General features: G+C 40.0%; 1 protein-coding gene across 3 annotated transcripts in view; it reads left to right on the top strand.

The window, feature by feature from the left end:
- The first annotated feature begins 1215 nt into the window (after positions 1 to 1215).
- Positions 1216 to 14953, top strand: part of nsmfb (NMDA receptor synaptonuclear signaling and neuronal migration factor b) — a 37429-nt gene continuing 23691 nt past the window's right edge. Inside the window, exons 1-4 of one of the 3 annotated variants that reach the window (XM_067438911.1) lie at positions 1216 to 1616; positions 13280 to 13336; positions 13604 to 14272; positions 14366 to 14438. In XM_067438911.1, coding sequence (XP_067295012.1) covers positions 1583 to 1616; positions 13280 to 13336; positions 13604 to 14272; positions 14366 to 14438 — 833 coding nt within the window. In that variant the 5' untranslated portion in view covers positions 1216 to 1582. Of the gene's footprint in view, positions 1617 to 13274; positions 13337 to 13603; positions 14273 to 14365; positions 14439 to 14953 lie in introns of all 3 variants that reach the window. The other 2 variants (XM_067438910.1, XM_067438912.1) reach the window with 2 other exon arrangements.

Raw genomic sequence — 14953 nt, 5'->3', positions numbered from 1 at the left:
CCTTACAAAACTAATTTTGCACAGACTTTTAAGGCAGTGTAACAGTTTAATAATCTAACATTACAGCAAAATAGAGAGAGCTTTGGTGAGAACTAAACAAATATTTAATTACTACATTAGTAATTTCTTGCTAAAAATGACATCAGAAGTGGAAAATGTTGGTGAAAAACGTACATTTACACACAAACTTACCCTCAAACGCAACTTTTGGAGGCCATTTTTTTTTCAACTGTCACAAAAATGGAAAGCACAGGATTGTGGGATATCAGAGGCAGCGAAGGATTGATTTGGACATGGCTTGATGCTTTCCTGCCTTGAAATGTGTCCTCGGAAGCTAACAGGGAATGTTCTCAGAACGTTGGCTAACGTTCTCTGAAAGTTCTCTCAAAGTTATCAAAAAACGTTCTTGCAGTAACGTTATTAGAACGTTGTGCCAACGTTATTTGCTATTGAGAAACGTTCTAAAAACGTTAGCTATAAAACGTTATTCTTACATTGTTAGTGGAACGTTTTAAAAACGTTCATTACAAATTACTCATAATTTTTTTCTCAAACTTCAGAGACATAATTTGTATATCCAGAGACAACTTAATGACACTTAAATGCTATTTTCGTGTATATTTATTTTTTACAATCAGAAGAAAAATCTAGTAAACTAATTATGTATTAAATATAAATGTAATATAAATATAAAAGTCAATTATAAAAGTGGTTTTACCTTTTTTAAAGAAAGAATAAGATTAAGAATAAGACTTACAAAAGCAAGTACATTAAAGGAGAAAACAGGAATATTTTATTTGATCATACTCTACACCCTTATAAGAACATTATTTAACGTTCTTAGAACCTAATGAGAACGTTAATACAACGTTCCACAAACTGGCCATTTCAACGTTCCTAGAACATTCAAAAACATTTTTAGAATTTAATGGGAACGTTAGGGAAACGTTCTTATAACCTAAAATTGTTAGCTGGTGTTAAAGGGTTACTAAAAGCGCTGAAGTACCCCTTTAAGTCGTACAACCAAATCGTTTATTAAAATAAGGTATGCTTTATTGTCCACCTTTAAGCTGACGCCAAAGGACAAGCTGAGCCACTGTCTCCCTTATATGGCACTAGTTTCCGTAATGTCACTCGTTTTATCTGGATGAGAGAGAGAGAGAGAGAGAGAGAGAGAGAGAGAGAGAGAGAGAGAGAGAGAGAGAGAGAGAGAGTTTGTAAGTGAGTGGCGCGCGAGCACATTCTGTCGTACTGGCACCAGGTCGCCCTTCACATTTTTATATTAACTCGTACTCCCCTAACTAGAGACCATAAACTTCACGTAGTGAAATTCAGCTGGACGTCGCGTTCCTAAACATGAGGAACAAACGGAACGTCTGATAGAGAGACCTGAGCAGCCGTTTGAATCAAGGAGAAGAGAAGAGAGGAGGCGAGCGTGTCTCCACTCTGCGGAGGATTTCTTTGTATTGTACAGTTCTTTCCTCCATATTTCAGATTTGACAAGTGGAATGATCTGTTTTTACACACTGGTCGTTTCACTGCAGCATGGGAACTGCCGTATCCAAGAAGAAGAATTTAAGAAATGATGCGATTTCTTCTGTTGCCGCAAAAGTTAGGTGAGTCTCAGCAGTAGCACAGGCACGCGAGCAACTCGTCTCATGGAGGAACACATATCATCACACTTCATATCATAACACACGTTTCCTTGTTGTTGACGACTGTAAAACAGATAAAATGAGTCCGAAATTCACCAGTTACAGCTCCTGGTGCTGTAATCGTGTTCGCGACACTTTGTATGCATAAACTTCACGCTAGTAACTTTGTATCAACATATTTGGAGTTCCACTTATATTAGCTTACTTTTTCAGGGCCTTCAAATGGAAATAATTTGTGGTGTTTTTTGTTGTGACAGCATCGATCTATTTTTGAGAAACTATCGGACATTTAGTTACCCACATTATAAGTAGGCTATAATAATAATAATAATAATAATAATTATTATTATTATTATTATTTTTGCTGTAGGATTTTTGTTGTAGATGATGATGATGTGGATTGTTGTTGTGACGTTAACTGGTGGTGATGAGTATGCTAAAATTATTATTATAAAACTATTTTCTGATTTCAGCAATTTACAGCCTGGTGATTAGGCTCTAAACAAACAATAATATTGTATAATAATATTGTGCAGTTTATTATTAGTTAATGTTAACTAATGTAGTTAACTAATATTAACTAATGAAACCTTATTGTAAAGTGTTTCCAATAATTTTACTTAATATTGTATCATTATTAATATTAATCTTTTATTTATTTATTTATTTATTTATTATATATTTATTATTTCCATTACATTTCCATTTCTGCTGCTGCTTCAAACTATAGTTTCTCAGATGGATTATTGTTGTGTAAGAAGCATTTACAGACTGGATATACTGTACACTGAACTGCACTACACAGGCCTTAGGGGAGCCTGATGGCTACATGACCACGGTATTTCTTGTTTGTGAGATGTTATTCACAATTTATTATAGTATAAAGTTGGATAACAGAACAATTATCATGGTGAAGTGCAATCCAGTGTCTGTTCTGCATAAAATTAACCTTAAATAGATGACAAAAGATGCACTTGTTTATACACATTTGCAATAATTATGGATGGATGGATGGATGGATGGATTACTTTAGGAATCTGTTGTGCCACGTTTCAGCTCTTTAAAATTTCCCACATTCAAAGAAAGTAAGAACCTCACTGAAATGACAGCCCAATGCCAATTAGAGTTATGCAGTAAAGGGCTATAGCTCAATAAGCCTCCCCATAGTCACACAGGCAGACATGTAAATGTCTAATTAGAGCTTGAGACCACCTGCAGTCATACTGGAGGGAGGGCCAAATTATAATAAAACTCATATGTTTATGTGTGTGTGACGATGCATTGGGTAAAGCTGGCACGCATGCCATTTTCCTGTAATTTTTACTAGATGTTCTGTAGAGTTATTGAGTTAGGAAACCAATAAATTAAAGATTTAAAGAAAAGAAAGATGTATTTTATTAAGGTAAAGTAGCAACTGAGCACTGAGCCGCCTTTTTGAATCTATGCATTTGTGAGTTAAAATGCGGTTATTTCTGTTGGGTCTAATATAGTTCGTCCTGTCTCATCCTTCCATATCTGTCTCTGTAGAAAGTCTGCATTACATCGACTGTTCACCAAATAATGAAATCTGCAGCAATCTAAAAAGGTCAGACAGATAAAATTAGGTACTTTTTAAAAGAGACCATTCTTTACTAAGTTAGTTATATAATTAGGGATTATGCGCAATATATTATTTTTTTTTTATAGAAATAATAAAATCCTCCGTTCTCCAGCTATTTTACTGACTCCGTAGGCTTAGTCCCAATAATTTGGGGTTGCAGGGAGAGTTTTGAGTTCTGAAAAGTCTCGAAAAATTGAAATGGATCAGCTGGGACATTTTGGTCGATTGCCATTTGGAACCGCAATGTTTACTAGTGCGACTAATTTAGAGACCTTCTCATTAAGTGTTAATGAATGTCTAATGAGGAGATTTTAAATTCTGCATGCCAATGGCAGATGTTGAGCATTTTCAGAGATGAAGATGACTCAGTGTTTAGTTCACACTGCAAGCTTACATAAATTTTAGCTGTCAATGACAAAAACTCCTAGTTGGCACCTGGCAGTGAGGACAGTGTGAGACGAGAATCTGAACATACACTAACAAATCAAATTGGCAAAGAGAACACAAAATGTGTCAGCTTGTAAGTTCAATATGATCGGACAAGGAAGAGGACTGAATGTTAGATATTCTGGTTAATGCGTCTGAGGCAGTCAAGAACAAATTGTACTTTTTAGTAAATTAGCGTAGCACACCAAAACGGTCTGCTGAAGTCATAGTCACCCTGGGCAAAAGCACTCATTTCTGGCTCTGTGCGTGAACGGGCACATGAAAACAGCATTGAACAGGGTGTTCTCTTCTCTTCTCTTCTCTTCTCTTCTCTTCTCTTCTCTTCTCTTCTCTTCTCTTCTCTTCTCTTCTCTTCTCTTCTCTTCTCTTCTCTTCTCTTCTCTTCTCTTCTCTTCTCTTCTCTTCTCTTCTCTTCTCTTCTCTTCTCTTCTATCGTTCACCGATGTTGCCTTCGTGCACTTTTAGCCTCATGCTTTCAGTCTATATGTCAGTGTGTATATGTGTCCACATTGGGCAGTTGTTGTTTTTACATCTGCCTGTATCTTCATGTTGTTCATCTGACTAGTCATCCGCCTCTTCTTCCTGAGCGCCACAGGGCTTTTGTCTAGCAGTCCTGGTTAAAGCATCTGCTTTAGTTAATATGGTTAAAACGTTTCTCTCTGTGTTCCCTCTTTGCTTCCTCCCCTTCCCCCTTTACTGTCACATGGCTAAAAACATGAGAGATGCTTCCAGATGAAAACACTACTACACCCTCAGACAAAGTGGCATGAGACGAAGGCTAGTATTTGTGTGAAAGAGAGAAGAGAAATATGTTTGTGAGTGATTTGGCCCTTTGATACCCCACAGTGCTTCTCAAAATTTATTATTCATAAATTAATTCTCTCCAACTGAGTAGCTTTTCTGTTTTTAATCAGAGATTTTTTTTATTTTAAAAAGAACAGTAAAATATCCTCGCACTAATAGGGTATTTGCTTTTGCCTCACTTCTAGTTAGAACGTGTACAAAACAACTGGATTGAATTGCAGAGTGGATAAGCAGGCAGTTTTGAGGTTCAGAGGTTCAGAAATGAAGGTGAGGGGTGAGGTATCGCTTTCCCTGCCTCACTCCTTGCATCTTTAAAAAGGATAGATAATAAAACAAGCCTATGGGGCCAGTGCTGGGGGCCTGTGAGTGTGTCAGGGACCTCCTGCTGAGAAGTCCACAGTAGCCTAACACCAAGCCAGTGCCGATGTAAAATTCATATAACAGCTCCTGAGTATGTGCTAGTTGCATGTTAAACAAAATAAATGAAGAAATGAGGAATGTTATCTTACCCTTGTGTGCGTTTCCCAAAAGCTTTGTTAGCCAACTATGGTCGCGAGTTCCGTCGTTATCAACATAGTTCAATCAGTCTGTGTTTCCCAAAACCATAGTTCCAACAAACATTCGCAAACAGCATCGCAAACTTGTGTGGTTGCAACGACAGCTCTCGACCTGTGGTGAGAAGCATAGTGTCTTGTTTGCATGACATGTAGACTTAATAAATCCTTATCTTGCGCAAAATAAGCAAGCTGACATTTAGTACAATCTGTATATTTTATTTCGAATACATGTGTCATTTATGTCTTTTAGTTGGTCCAGATTTAAAGCCCCTTTTTGAAAAGTGCGCATGTGCAGACAAGCTCTAGTATGTGAAAAACGAGCCTATTTGAATCTGGGGGGAAAAGCAAAATAACTGAGAAACATAAGAATTAGTCCTGAGGTGCCATGTCTATAATTTATAGCAAAACATAGAGCATAAATTCGATCTAAAAGTAATTCATTAAAAGCAGTTATTACTCCACCACCTGCGTGACATCATTAACCAACGTGGTTGAGCGACAGAGTTGCGACAGTACGGTTTCGGGAAACAGTCGTGGCTAGCTGGTTGATTTCTTCAACTATGCATCCTGCTATTGAAAGCACACGAAATGGAAGAATGAGGACACAGAAAAATGTGGCTTCAGTGCCAAAGGAAGTTGACAAAAGGCCAAAATAACCAATTTTGCTCTTTTTCTTTTCGTTCTTCTCCTCTTCAGCACCTGCTCATTAATGTTATGGCTTCCATTACACAAACATGTTTAAATAAAAGCAAAAATGCTTACTCCCTCTATAACCTCCCGAACTTTAGTGGAACATTGTGCTGCGTCTGATGTCATTGATATTGTTCTTTTGCACATGCGGGTTAGTTTGAAACCTGAAACAGTTCACACTGGAATCAGATTTAGGCCACATTTTAAAAGGTAATGTGAACAGCCAAACAAAAAATCAGATCTGAGCAAAAAATCAGAATTGAGCATTAGGACTTGCGGTGTGAACTATGTGACCCTGGACCACAAAACTGGTCATAAGTTGGACAGGTATATTTGTATGGGTCAAAATTAGCGATTTTTCTTTTATGCAAAAAATCATTAGGATTTTAAGTGAAGATCATGTTCCATTAATATTTTTAGGAAATATTCCTTCTGTAAATGTCAAAAACGTATTAGTATTAATTTTAATGTGTGTTGTTAATTACTTCATTTGGACAACTTTAAAGGTGATTTTCTCAATATTTAGATACAATACCTAAATTGAAAGCTTATTTGTTCAGCTTTCAGATGATGAATCTTTCTCTATATATAAAAAAAAGACCCATATGACTGGTTTTGTGGTCCAGGGTCTAGTAAGCAATTTTGAAATAATATTGTTTGTATGTACAATTTTATTAGATTTTTTTTTTTTTTTTACAAGTTAGGAAGGGTAATTTACAGTTGGCCATCCCATCATTTAAGCGTTGAATCCTGCCGTACTGCCCTCACACACCCACTCCACTTATCACACATTTACAGCAGTTTTACGGGATTGCTCCCGCTCTAAGTTCTGCCTTCCAATCGTATTGAAAATGATTTGTGTCCTAGCAGGGATCTTTTTTTCCCAGCAGCCCCCTGCACTGTACTTCCTTCTCTGCTGGCGAGCGTCCCATCCCATTTCTCCTGCTATCTGCCTGCACACACCTCTCCTCACCAACTAAGCTGAATGTGTTATTTTAGAACCACCATAGAGTACATTTCAAGTTAACCATGTCTGTACAATCATTACACAAACGCTGTGGGTTTCAATTTGTCGGCATAGGTCCAGTGCTCTCTTTTAGTTCTAGTCCACCCCTGCCCTCGAATGTTTTTTGATTGGCCCATCACACTTTAAAACACTTTGCTTGTAGCTACTCCAGGCATGCGGAGTGAGACAGTGAGAAGCATGATGAGAAAGAGATTGGACGATTGCACTCTGCTTTATTCTTCCCATCTGTTAGAAGAGTTTGTTGAGTGAGGAGAGAGAGATGCACATGCTGGCTAGTATTTAATTATTCAAAGTGTCATTGCAGGAACGCATGGCTACTCCAACAACAGCACCATCCCATTTCCCAGCATCCCTAGAGAGGTGCAAAGACTGCACAATTTGCTCAGTGTGCTGATTATGGGTTTCTGTGCTTGTCAGGTCACAGTGTTCATCTGTGAATTTTGCGTAGCATGCACGTTTTCTTAAAGTGCAGAGATGGAGGTGGGCCTTAAAGAGTATATTTATGCACGTTAGAATCTACATATTTAGTGAGCTTGTGCAGAAGAAACCTTTGTGTAGGAAGGTGTCATTAGTTGGGAACTAAATAAAAAAACAAGATGAGTGAAAGGGGCTGGGTGCTTTTTTTAATTTATTTGCACATGCTAGTTGGTGTACTCCCCCAGCATATGCGAGCGATTAGGCTGCATTAGTAGTGTTCTCGCTGGGCCACACAGGAGGGGAATACTGTCTAAATCTTTTCCATGCTTAAGAGGTGGAGAGATGCATTTGATAATGGAATCTGGCAGCTCTTCGAATGCATTAATGATTTGTATAAATCATCTATGCTGATTGTAACAGCCATCGCGAATGCAAATACATGCATTTTTTAATTTGTTTTCAATGGACTTTAGCTATGTGGAAGCCATTTTCTGTGGCATAACCACACACACACGCGCAGTGAAAATATTGCACAAAGATCATCCTGCTATCTAAATGAGAGGAAGGTATGGCAATGTACCAGACAGAGTTCATTAAATCCTGTCTTTTATTGCTAAGAACACATAGTTCTACTCATAAAGCTGTTTTCTTTTTTTTTCTTCTTTATAGCAAACTCATCTTTCTGACCATAGGTCACGTTAACAGAAAATTTTCTGTAATTGACTGATTTTTTTTTTTTATAGCGGTGGTGGAAAAATCTGAAGGCCGTCGGTCAGTTTGACCGATTACACAGTGTGATCTATTCTATTGTAAATTATAAATATTCCCACCCCTGTCGAGTTGGTGGCAAGTGCTTGTATGGTAGCAGAGCGTGGGTTCAGCCTCCAGAACAAAATTTAAATAAAATTAAAACAAATTACAACACGAGAAGTCGCCTGTCCAAGGCATAAACAAAAAATCGAATGACAATTGCCTCTGCATCAGTCTTCCATGTTTAGTTTGATGGCAAGCATCCAGCTAAAAGGTAGTCTGGGAAAACCCTGAAAACTTCCGCCAAATTTAGATTTGCTTTGCAAGTAGTCTGGCAAAGAGCCCATTCAAGCCCATTTCTAATCTGTCGAAATCGCGGCACCAATCAGAAACATTTACATTTAATCATTTAGCCGACACTTTTATCCAAAGCGGCTTACAAAAAGGGGAGAGCAATAGAAGCAACGAAACAAACAAGGCCAACAGCCTGCAAGAGCTGTCAGAATTCTCAGTTTATTGAGCACAGTACACAAACTTTTTTTTTTTTTTTTTTGCTAGTCTTTATTGGTCAGGTGCAATTGGAAAAGATGTGTCTTAAGATGTTTTTTTTAAAAATGGCTACAAACTCAACAGCACGAATTGAGATCGGCAGGTCATTCCACCAGAGAAAAATGTCCGTGAGAGCGATTTCATGCCCCTTTGGGATGGAACCACGAGGCACTGTTCACTCGCAGAACGCAAGCTTCTGGAGGGTGTGTAAGTCTGAACAAGCAAGTCTAGGTATACTGGTGCAGAGCCAGTGGTTACTTTTTAGGCGAGAACCAGTGCCTTGAATTTGATGCAATCAGCCAATGGCAACCAGTGCAGTCTGATGAAGAGAGGCGTGACGTGCTCTCTTCGGCTCATTAAAGACCACTCTCGCCACTGTATTCTGGATTAGTTGCGAGTGTTTGATAGTGCATGCTGGAAGGCCAGCTAGAAGAGCATTACAATAGTCCAGTCTGGAGAGAACAAGAGCTTGGACCAGGAGTTGTGCAGCCTGTTCTGATAGGAAGGGTCTAATCTTTCTAATGTTGTATAAGGCAAATCTGCAGGACAGGGCTATTGCAGTAATGTGGTCAGTGAAGTTTAAATGGTCATCAATCACAACTCCAAGGTTCCTGGCTGTCCTGGATGGAGTTATGGTTGCTGAACCGAGCTGAATGGAGAAATTTTGATGAAGTGCTGGGTTGGTTGAGACAACAAGTAATTCTGTCTTTGGAAGATTGAGTTGAAGGTTATGATCCTTCATTCAGTCAGAAATGTCTGTCAGACAGGCAGCGATACGAACACTGACTGTAGGATCATCTGGTTGAAATGAGAAGTAGAGTTGAGTGTCATCAGCATAGCAGTGATAGGAGAAGTCGTGTTTCTGAATAACAGAGCCTAATGATGACATGTAGATGGAGAAGAGAAGTGGTCCAAGCACTGAGCCCTGGGGAACCCCAGTAGCTAGATGATGTGACTTAGACACTTCACCTCTCCATGACACCCTGTAGGACCTACCCGAGAGGTAAGACCTGAACCACTGGAGAGCAGTTCCTGAGATACCCGTCTTCTTAAGTGTTGACAGGAGGATCTGGTGGTTTACTGTGTCAAAAGCAGCAGACATATCCAGCAAGATGAGTACAGAGGATTTGGAAGCTGCTTTTGCCAGTCTCAGAGCTTCAGGGACCGAGAGTAGGGCAGTCTAAGTTGAGTGGCCGCTTTTGAAGCCGGATTGGTTGTTGTCCAGGAGGCTGTTCTGTTCAAGAAAAATAGAGAGTTGATTGAACACAACTCGCTCAAGTGTCTTTGCAATGAAAACAGCAGAAGGGTTACCGGTCTGTAGTTTTCTAAAAGTGCTGGATTCAGAGAGGGTTTCTTAAGCAGTGGGGTTACCCAAGCCTGCTTAAATTCTGTGGGAAAGGTTCCCGTGTGAAGAGATGTGTTGACAATGTGAGTGAGTGCAGGAGTGATTGAAGAAGAAATAGCCTGAAGGAGGTGAGTGGGTATAGGATCAAGTGGACAGGTAGTAGGGTGATTGGAAAGGATGAGTTTAGAAATATCTGCCTCGGAGAGCGGAGAGAAGGATGGAAGCGTGTTCGTGTTAGTTGTTGAGATGTGCGTGTCAGTTTGTGGTGTCGAGAACTGGTTGCTGATGAGAGAGGTTTTGTTTGTGAAAAATGATGCAAAGTCATCAGCTGTAAGAGTTGATGAAGGAGGGGGAGGAGGAGGACAAAGAAGAGAGGAGAATGTTTTAAAGAGTGTGCGAGAGTCAGAGCAATTGTTGTTTTTGTTGTGGTAGTATGTTGTTTTAGCAGTGGAGACATTTGTAGAGAAAGAAGGGAGAAGAGACTGATACAAGGTAAGGTCAGTAGAGTTTTTAGATTTCTGCCATTTCCTCTCTGCCGCACTGAGTCCAAAGCAATGTTCACGGAGAACATCAGACAGCCAGGGAGCAGATGGGGTGGTCTGGAAGAAAGGGGGCAAAAACTGTCTAAGGAGGATGTTAGAGTGGAGCAAAGAGTGTCAGTAGCACTGTTAGCATCCAGTGCTGAGAACTGAGCAGGTGGAGGAAGTGAAGATGAAACCATGGAGGATAGGCGAGAGGGAGAGAGTGAGCGTAGATTACGCCGAAAGCTAATTTGTGTAGGAGTGTGTGTTGTGTCAGGAGTCAGTATGAGGTTAAGAGTGATGAGAAAGTGGTCTGAGGCGTGTAATGGAGTAACTAAAGTGTTGTCCTTGGAGCAGTAGCGTGTGTAGATGAGGTCTAATTGGTTACCTGATTTGTGAGTAGCCGTAGTAGATACTAAATTAAGGTCTTGGTATTAACTGTGAATTAAAACAAAAGTCTTATTATCATTCAAATATGAAAATTAAGGTTTAAAATAGATTATGACAAAAAACAAGTACAAAAATTACTATGACTATTATGCTGCTGACTATGCTTCCTGACTTCTGAACTATTGCACACTCCCTTCGTACAGCAAGTCATATTAGGGACCATGTTCTTGTATCACAGCAGCTGAGTGGCCCCTTGTACTGGAAGCTGTAGTGTATGTATCTATATTTAATTCACTGCTGTATACCTCATTTCCCAGAGAAGTTATGGGATGTGGAGTTTTTCAGTATTTTCTGCCATCTGTGGTGGCTTAGTTTAAATTGGAGGCATATCTTGTAACATCTGCCAATATTTCCAATTTGCTTTGCTTTGTGGGAAAACCAGCATTAAGTCTTGACTGCACATCTCACAGTGTTCAGGTGAGAAATGTGGTCATAGTTAAATTATAAAGCAGACATTATATTTAAATGGGAAGCCAAGCCATAAATCACTCATGCATATTAGTGGCCAATACAGGGTATCCGCGGGGTCTTGAAAAGTCTTAAAAGGTGATAAATCAATTTTGGGAAAATTAAGACCCTTATAAAGTATTAAAAAGTCTTATCACGGCTTTATAAAGTCTTAAATTTTTAAAGTATTTTGTTCAAGCTTTGTCAAAAGAGTTTGACTCCAAAAAGTATTTATGAATATATTTCTTTTCATCCCCATAACTATTAAAAAACAACGGGGCGCTCAGTCTGGGATCTCAGAGCGCGCGCGGCAGGGATGGAAATTAGCACCGCCACCAGACAAATGCGGCTGATTTAGAGTTGTGGCGGGTAAACTTGCTTCACCTACCGAGCTGTTTCACCTCTTTGTAAACTTTCTTCAATGCATTCGAGTGCTGCCGTATGTGCGCATATAACCAGTCGTTTTCTCCGTCATCACTCACGTGAAGACGCGCTGTGAGACTCGCATGAAGACGCGCTGTGAGACTCGCACGCTCTTTGAGAAGATCTGACGCTGTCGTGCATCATCGGAGAGTGCGCGCTCGTCTCACAGCGCGCAAATATTGAGTTCTCTTTCAAGTCTTGCGCTAAAACGGACAAACTCACACAAGAAGTATGTCAGCATGTCGATCTTGATGAGTATCCTAGCAGACATAGTCTGAATATGCCTTAAGTGAACTGTATAGTATGCACAGTCGAGAAAGGAGAGCATATCCCTGCCTCAGGTCTTAAAGGCGCAGTAGCCTTTACTGCTGCCTGAGTGATGTCCTTATATTTAGTTTGACATTAAACAATGCTCTTGATTGAATAGCTTTTGTAAGTTTAATAAGGATTAATCTTTCATTTAAACAGTTAAATATGCAGTTATTTTACATTTGATTACTTTATTCAATTTCTGTACCTTTCTGCAGGCCAGTAGGCCTGTACATTATTATTTAATGAACACATGAGTGAGGTCGAGTTAAACATTCTAGTTTTAACTTTATTTTTCGGTTTTCGGCTTTGGTTTCTTCTTTTTTTATTTCGGCCAAGAATTGTGATTTCGGTGCATCCCTACTGACAATGTTCTGCTCGGTATGTTGTCAACACGCTTCAAAGATGCCAAAACGAATAGTTTCATTCTTGGGACTAAAAAACATAAAACTGCAAGCCATAAAAGACCACAAATCATCGCGAAAATGTCAGTATTTCATTGAGACTTGAGATTAAATAAACTGCTTAAGTATTGTAGAGCTTGTAGTATTAATTTGTTAAAAACAAAAAAGTGGCTGGTAAAAACATTGAGTGGTAGACTTTGAAAAAAGTTAATCTCCATCCCTGGCGAGCGCCGTCTACGGATGACGTCAGGTATTTTGCGAAATGCGCAGTTAGGTGATGTGTCGCCCTCCATACGTTGTGAAACAGATATGCGATATAAACGATACAAAATTGGCCTACGATAGAGATTTTAAGTCTACATTCGACTACAACTGTTTATTAAAGGTTTGTTGCCGATTAGAACTTGAAGTGCGATGAGGTCTTAAAATATTTTGAGAAGGTCTTTAAAAAGTCTTAAAAAGGTATTGAAATTAACTTCAGGATTCCTGCATATACCCTGCAATAGGAGAATCTAAAATTGCTTGATAAAGTTAATGGTCTGTAAATGTCTCTTTGTAACTTTATAGAACAAGTCCATTGAAATGGATATGAAATATAGGAGCTACTTGTAATATTATAATCAAAAACAATCTGCTTGTTAAGTTGTGGTGTATCAAATACTTTTTCTGTGTCCAAGCTTCTCCATTTCAAGCGAGAATACTGTCTCAACAGCCATTTATGAGCAGTGTTTATTAATAGTCCGCCACATTCTCTGGGCTCAACATTTAACAAATGGATTATGAATTTGTACTGAAATCTGAAAGCATCAGCGTGCGAAAGTCAAGACCGAGAGTTTTATCTCCATGCTCTGATTTGGTCTTCTGTTTGTCTCTCTGCAGAGCAGCTCGAGCATTTGGAGAGTATCTTTCTCACACACACCCTGAGAACCGCAACGGAGCAGGTTAGGTTCATTCCACCTCATGCCCTACCACCATTTGTTCTCACGTCTTTTATCTCTCCTTCCATTCAGCTGTTTTACAATTTGTGAAGTACTTGAGTGTATTAATACTTGCATTAGGCAAAGAGTCATCCTTTAAGATTAACATTAATGCCCCCTCTGAACACTCAATCAGTCATCTTTCAGTTGATAATTACAGAAGCGCTTTATTCACAACTGTTACTTAGCAAGATGAAAAATCTCAGTTTTTCTTGGTATCTCTCACTTCAGATCATTTGCTGTCTGACACCTACATTGGTCAAGACACAGATTCCCCTGACATCAGCCGACTGAACAACAATAACAGCCTCCAGCCATATTCCCAACACGCTCTCATAGTCAAGCCCAGTCAAGAAGAGGTTCAGCCAGGCAGCCAGTCTGCTCCCCTTCATACCAGTTCCAAGCGTCGTCTCTCCGTAGAACGCAGCCTTTCTTCTGAGGACCAGCAGCACCAAAAACGTGCAGAGAGCTCTTTGAAGCCAGCACGTGTCTACACCATTACCAAGGAGCGAGATATGCTCGGGGGCCAGGGAAGCGAGGAGAGCCTGGAGCTAGACGTGCTGAAGAGGACAACAGACCCCCCAAGAACAAATGCTCCCTCCAGTTTACGTGGCAGCCACCATCGTGGAAACAGTGGCCCCACCCACCAGCATCACTATGGCCATGCACCTCTGACCCAACCTTTGCAGAGCTCAGGAAGTGCCCATAACATTCGGGACTGGGGGTCGAGACGAAGCAGGTCTAGAGAGGACTGCACGCCTGATTGTGTTGCCTGTATTCGACCACACTGCCAGAGCCAGCGCTCTCTGGACCTTGAGACATCACCTCACGGTGGTGGCAAACAGCAGAAAAAGCTGGAGAGAATGTACAGCGAGGACCGCGTGTCCTCTGAAGAACGAGGTAAGGAGAACATGATAACTGAACGACTGTCTGTTGGTTTATTGATTTTGAGATTTACACAATACCTGCTACCTTTGCCCTTTTCGCTTGCAGAGGATCATGGGAACAGCTGGTTCCCTAAAGAGAACATGTTCAGCTTTCAGACTGCGACCACCACCATGCAAGCGTGAGTACACATGGGATTGCATTTCATCAATCTTTCCCTTCATCCCTTTGGCTTCCTCTGGAGTAGGGTTGGTCTCTGAAGCAGACGTGTAATTTAAGCTACCCTGACTCATGTATGTAGGAGGACAGGAGGTATTATATCTCTTTCTCCTTCTCCTTCCCCTTCCTCTTTCTTTTATTCTTTGCCTTCTTCTTTGCCCTTTCCGGTTGTTTCCATTACTGTTTCCATCCCTTTTCCCTTTGCATTCTTTGTTCTCCTCCTGTTCCTCTCCCTTTCCCCTTCTTCTTCCACATCCTCTTTCTAATCCTTTGTCTCGTTAGTCTCACTTTCTCTTTACCTTCTTCATCCTCTTACTGTCTCTTCCTTTTGATTCTGCATCTTTCTCATCATTTTAAAATTTTCTTTAAGTTTCCTCTCCCTCTTTCTCTTTTGTTTATTCTTCAACCTTTCAGTCGAGTGACTTCAGGCTTAATTTTTCACTGTGCACAGACGCTTTCGCTCAGCTTGACTGCTTA

Source organism: Pseudorasbora parva, chromosome 3, assembly GCF_024679245.1.
Source record: "Pseudorasbora parva isolate DD20220531a chromosome 3, ASM2467924v1, whole genome shotgun sequence".
Classification (NCBI taxonomy): Eukaryota; Metazoa; Chordata; class Actinopteri; order Cypriniformes; family Gobionidae; genus Pseudorasbora; species Pseudorasbora parva.
This window is presented reverse-complemented; position numbering and strand designations above follow the sequence as displayed.